This window comes from Gymnoscopelus braueri (genome assembly GCF_963280865.1).
Source record: "Gymnoscopelus braueri genome assembly, chromosome: 12".
Taxonomy (NCBI): Eukaryota; Metazoa; Chordata; class Actinopteri; order Myctophiformes; family Myctophidae; genus Gymnoscopelus; species Gymnoscopelus braueri.
The window spans coordinates 43,880,954-43,887,636 of NC_137614.1; the positions used below are offsets into that span (position 1 = coordinate 43,880,954).

Here is a 6,683-nt window from a genome sequence, read left to right on the forward strand (position 1 = left end):
GTACCAGGCCTAGCAGGGTTAACCTTTAAACAGTTAGTGTAGTGACATACCTACAGCATGACAACAGGTGTCCATGTTGCAACATGCGGTTGTGTAACTTCAGGCTTCAGGAGAAAACAGACCGGCCTTGTTACAGAAGTACGGATCACAAGACATGTAGTCTGTAATGTATGCCTTCCAAGATGCCATAGATCAGCGGTTTTCAACCTTTTTCATGCCAAGGACCCCTAAAATGATATACATTTGGCCGTGGAACCCCATCTGAAAATGTTTTGTGCCAGGGACCCCCAGAAGCAAAGATTTGAAATGTTCGCTTTAAAAATGTTACATATTCAAGGATATGCACACATTTTCTCGAAAAATCTAGCTTGTATATCTGCTATTTTTGAATAGCCAAAGCTAAGTGGTTAAAATGATTGTGACGCTATGTTAACTAATTTAGCTGGGGACCAGCTGGTACCTCCCAAGGACCACTGGTGGTCTCCGGACCACTGGTTGAGAACCACTGCCATAGATTATTGTTTGTGGTATGCGGTAGATGGATATAAAGATTTATGGAGTTGATCGATTATGTAGTATCTATAGTGATTATGCAGTGTCACTACTGTAAACTGTAAAGCCATTTAATCTACAAAGAAATCGTATTAATTCTGAAGTTGTTACACAGATTTTACCAATTTGGGATCCTGACTTATGGCCAAAGCTGTACCAGTTTGTTCGAGACTTCCCATTGACCATTCTATTTGTTCTTGTTAAGTATTGAGAAGCACTGGTTACATTCGACAGACTGAAAATACTTAACAATTGTCTTTAAACCTCTAGTCCTTCCGACAGACGATGGAGCAGGTAACGGCGCAGAACTCATCCATGTACCAGAGTGCACAGCAGACACAGCAGAATATGGTGAGCCACAGTGGTGGAAAGTAACTAAGTACATATGTGCTCAAGTACTGTACTTTTACTTTACTTTAGTATTTCCAATTTTTTATACTTTTACTTACTACATCTCAGAAATATTGTACTTTTACACTGCTACAGTTATTTGAAACTTTAGTTACTGGTTACTCTGTTAGATTTAGCCTATTTGAAAATAACAGATCTATAAGCTCACAACGCGTCCCATTGCATCACATTGTGAGCTTATAGATCTCTTATTTTCAAAAGATTTTTTATACATTTTGATTTTACTTTTGGTACTTTAAGTATATACTATATATTTTTGATGCCAATACTTTTGTGCTTTTACTCAAGTACATTACATACTTTTACTTAAGTAAAAAATAATGAGTATTTCTTCCATCACTGGTGAGTCACCATCTCCTTGCACGTGCTGTGCTGCAGGTTTGTTTTCTTCTTTGTGTCTGCACGTTTACACCCCTTTTGAATGATATCATATGGAAACATAATTTCACAAAGCCATTATAAATTAGTTTATATCTCATATTTACTTTGCTGAAACTGCTGGGAATAGGTTCTATGCACAGCAGCCATATAATCACTTCCTTCACAGGTGTTACCAATGATACTAATGAAGGCTCTGTTCCATTTAGTATAGCACAGTGGTTTCCACGACCCCCATAACTCTGAGTGTACAAATGGAACCAAATGGACCCGTATTCGTACACTCTCAGAGTTACACATCCGTAAGGGGCCATTTGGAAGCCCATGAGGGTCCCTGGACCCCAACTTTAGACCCACTGGTGTAGCAGAGTGTTTCCAGTGAGCCAACATGCACAATATCAGCACCCTGACTCTGTTTGACCAAGAATGGAACAGAGCCTTCATTAGTATCATTGGCAACACCTGAATGTCTTCACAATATGCTGCTGTGCATAGAGCCTCTACTGTATCAGGTGAACATACGAACACCTCTGACAAAGTGCACGGTTTATGTTCTCCCGCCTCCACAGATGAGCTCCGAGATGACTTCCATGGCCATGGGGGCAATGGGGGGCGGGCAGCTGCAGCATCAGGCCAACGACACAATGAAAAGCATGGGTGGGAGGCAGCAGAACAGGGTGAGTTATGGCTGTTTCACGTTTGTCCACAAGAGGGCCTCATAAGCCAACTTTTAATACAGGTACAATTCTGGCACAAGTGCTACATTACTAGGATACTTGCACAGGTCGAGGATGGACCACTTATGTGTAAAGGCTATAATCAAGTTCACTTCCATTCTTTCAGTACTCCACTTGGAATACAAGCAGGATGACCACTGCTAATAGGGTGAGTGATGTGATTTTCATTTAGTGTGCACGGAAAATGTAAACTTCACTGCTCCGTAGTTCTTAATCTTCATGCAAATGCAATGATATTTATTTACTGTAGCCTACATGTAGCGCTATATTAATGCATCTGCTTTTTTTTTGTCTTAACAGCAGCATAATTCTGCAAGGTATTCACGGTCGTTTTCCATGCTGTCGGATCAACACATCACAGATCACATAGAGAGGGTAAGACTCACAGGACAGGTCCGACCACATGCTGCAGAAAGCCTGCAGGCCTCCAGGGATGAGAAAACAGGCACAGGCATGAGTTGTAAGCCCAGTGGGTCCCCGCAGGGGTATCGATTATACCTCTGTACAGACAGGTTGGGACATCATTCAAGAATAGATTTACCAGACAATGGGCTAAATAACACATAAGCCCCAATGAAGGTCATGCATGTGAACAAACAAGCAAGGACACTTCTGTCTGTTATATTGTAAGAATCACCAGTTCATGGCTTTACAATAGATTTACTAACTACTATCAAACATTCAAATTAAAGATTCAGGTTTGAAATTTTCATTTACTATAGAATCTTAAAGGAGAATTTTGGACTAAGGTAGATCGCATATTTAAAAAAATGTTTGGTGAGATCTGACGTTCATAGTGACAGAACACTGTAAAAAAAAAAAACAGAAGTCTCGCTAGACGAGATTGAAATCTCGAGATTTCAATTTTCGTCTAGCGAGACTTAGAAGCTAGAATATGCGATCTAACGCAAGGCCTATCCGCGCACGTTTTAAGCTGTGGCGGACCCAGGATGGAGTTATGAAATTTTTCTACTGTACCATTTATCCTAAGATATCATAACATCATAGAAAAGGTAAGAAAACCTTTGTCCAAAATTCTCCTTTAAGAATAATTAATCCTCAACTTTGAAAATTGGGAATCAAAATGTGTTGTTTGGAGGGTTTAGTTGTAAAACAAGTGAAAATAAAACTGACAGCAACATGACAGCAAACTTTTGACATGGCATTGTCAAAAGTTTGTCGGCTACCAGTATTGCCCAGTTATATTGAAGATATTATCTGCATCTATATTGAAGATGTTTATACGGTATATTCAACAGTTAACCACTTAACCCCTATATACTTCAATGACTGGAATCCCCCAGGGGTCTTTAATAGGCCCCCTCCTTTTTTCCCTCTACACCAAATTTCTCCTAGCTTGTAGAATGCTATTTTCAGCTCGTGGACTGATATTTTCGGCAAATGTTCGGCCCCAGAATAGGGATTTGATTCATGTGCCATTTGAAACAAAGATGTTGATTTTGTTATTGAGTGAGCCTTAAAATTCTCCCTTATCTTTATACGTTCGCTTCCACAGAGGCTGTACATGATCGAAGGAGACCATCCTGCCCAGACCACCTACCCAGTGTACCAGCTCAAGGAGTACGCGTACGAGGGAGAAGGCAGCACGTGTCAGTCCCTGGACGAGCTGTCTCTCACCAACCTGGATGACCTGGACTTTCTAAAGGACCTGGGGTCCAAGTTCAAGACTTTGGGAGGCATCTGTCACCAGGACATGCAGAAGAAGAGCACACAACTTTAACCACTGAAGCCGTCCACATTTTTTTTTCTTTTTCGTACCGATGTGTCGTGCGGCATGAATAGCTGATCTACACGACGTGTCGCGTTGTGAGCAAGTAGATATGCTATTTTAGCTATTTTCAAGGTTTTGGGAAATTTTGGAACATCTCTGCCTATAATACCGTGCCCAAAATAGGGACACCAGGTCGAAAGTGGTTAAACACCTTGCTGGATCTGGACTTTTGATTGGACAATACCATCATCATTTGGAAAAGGCTATGGACTAATCTGTGTTTTGGAGGAGGATATCACACAGCACTGCTGGGATTTTATAACGTGGATTTTCTGCTGAACGGCTCTGGTTTCTCCTGCAGAACCGTGTTTATGGGCTTTAATCCACGAAACGAGACACTTTTCTTTGTTCCTTTGTTTCTTTTTTGGCTTGGAGACACAAGAGTTGTAAAACTGGTGCGCTGAACAAACATCATGCTCTGGCGGTTTCATGGAGTGTGTTTTCATAGGTGTACAGGGCGTGTTTGCAGGGTTTTGATGTCGCTACTTTTAGGTTCATACTTTATATTCATCACCGCCGCCTCTCTGGGATTTCAACAGCACGACGTCACTAACTGAACAGATTATTATCAGGATGGGAACCGGATGCACTGTTTATTCTTAAAACAACAACATTGCATATGTAACACCCGAGAGATTCAAACCTGGGTCTCCCGTGTGAGAAGGGACAATAAAGCCAAACATTTTAACCACTAGCCTAAGAGGCGGGATTCCCCCCTTGGCTTGAGGAAGATACAGTATGAGGTTTTTGGTCTTCAGGTAGAGGCACTCTGCTCCATACTATATATGGTACAAATGTATTCCCAACAGTCTTTAATTATTGTCATCTGGAGTAACAGTGGAAATCGGACTGATTTACATAATTGTTTTCCCCCACTGTTAATGGAACAACGGTCCTGTTGCATGTGCTAAACCTCTATAAACTTGTCTGGACTGTTAATATGTACAATATCTGATGCTGTTTTGGAAATAATGTATGGATATCTTGTTACATAATAATTACATGCAGTAGATATATCTCAGCAAGCGATTTGTAAAGTGGAGCACTGAGTCTCAAGTTTCCATTTATTAACTAATGTAAAACAATTGTTCCTTTGGAAATACATTCTGAAAACATATATGATTTACACTACTCAAAGATAGAATTAAGCATTTTCAGAAGGCTATTGTATTGTACTGTACTGTACTGTACTGTTCACTTGCCAAGCTCCCATTTTGGATAATCAAAAGGTTTTCATTCAAAATGGCAGGAGTGTGATTGCCTATATATTCTTATATTATGTAAATATTCTATCTGGAGGCTGATATGCTATCTCACATACATAAACTCTAATGTGAGAATCTGGCATGAAAGGGGATTTGATCATCAGTTAACTACACATAACTTTAAATAGTTTAAACATCAAGCAAGCATATTTAGAAATGACTACTTTGAATCAAAGAATGAATGAATAAGTGAAGACTATCTGATAATGATTAAAGTGTAGTAGAACTGAATACAGATATTAAACTCCAGTGTTAAAGTGTTAAGGCCAACTACTCAAGATGCTTTTTTTTTTAACTGGTTAATTTGATTGTTGTTTTTTTCCAACATGTTTTTTTTTTCTTTTTACAATTAATAAAAGACTTGTGTTCAGTAAGCTTTGTGTTGGCCAAATAAATCTAATGCTAAGCTACAGTATCATGAAAGAAATGCAATGGAAAAAAATTTGTTTGGTCTCTTGTTACTAAACCAGTGGTTCTCGACCTTTTTTGAGCTCTGGACCACTAGCATAATTATAATAATCCTTGAGGACCACCCCACCCCTCTTACAAGCTCACAATAAGCCGCTGCTGTGTTGTGAGCTTGTAGATCTGCTTTTTTCAGTGCTACGAAGTATGTCAAGCCCCACACACACACACGCACGTACACACACACACACACACACACACACACACACACACACACACACACACACACACGCACTATGCCTATTGGTTCAAATTCTTTAAATCTGATGTACTATTATGTACAGTATTTTTTGGACCAATGGTTGAGAAACGGTATACTAGACATTGTGGGAACTTACACCTGCGCAGTTTCCATTGAAGCTGTTGCAATGCAGCCTAACAAACTAGGACATGTAGCACATTGCGTAAGAAGTTGTGTCTGAGGGAGTGGCAGAGATTTTAGAAGACTGTGTGTGATCATTGTGAAAGTCGATTCAAAGTAGATATGAAGTAGCTCCCACAAATACATGACATTTTTGTGGTTGTAACACATTTGTTATTTTTGTTTTTGTTTAACAGTGCTAATAGGAGTTAACTAAATCAGCATCATAGTATGAAGGCGTCATTCTACCCCATATTCTATGCATCAGCCAGGCTTACCTAACATAACCCTGCAAAACAAATAGTCTTTACCTTGAATAGTTCTATTTTAGATGTATTGTCTTTTGATGGAATTGATATAGATACCAATCATACCATTGTTCGTCTTTTATCATCGCGCAGTTGAAGTAGTATAACTTGTCTTTAGCATTATGCTAGCAGCATTGAGACTGTTGGGACCGTTTTAGAATTTTCGCATTGTGTAAGCTTTCTTGCTTATCATGATCAGGAAGTGTGGCATACACTTTTATATACATGTCAAAAAAGGACGTGACCCACGTCTTTTTTTTCTTTTTCTTTTTTGAGCGCATCTTATCATTGATTTAGGCTCGTGTAAGTATGTTTATTGCACAGTTTAATTCATGCTTTGATATACAGTATATTTCACATGCACATTTTCCTTTTCCTGTCCAATATTATGAATTAAGACTTCATGTTCATTTC

General features: G+C 39.4%; 1 protein-coding gene across 1 annotated transcript in view; it reads left to right on the top strand.

The window, feature by feature from the left end:
- Window positions 1-5,509, top strand: part of cdh26.1 (cadherin 26, tandem duplicate 1) — a 29,115-nt gene extending 23,606 nt beyond the window's left edge. The window contains exons 15-19 of the mRNA XM_080445636.1: window positions 823-903; window positions 1,911-2,018; window positions 2,185-2,226; window positions 2,379-2,453; window positions 3,595-5,509. Coding sequence (XP_080301762.1) covers window positions 823-903; window positions 1,911-2,018; window positions 2,185-2,226; window positions 2,379-2,453; window positions 3,595-3,819 — 531 coding nt within the window. The 3' untranslated portion in view covers window positions 3,820-5,509. The remainder of the gene's footprint in view (window positions 1-822; window positions 904-1,910; window positions 2,019-2,184; window positions 2,227-2,378; window positions 2,454-3,594) is intronic.
- The last annotated feature ends 1,174 nt before the right edge of the window (window positions 5,510-6,683 follow it).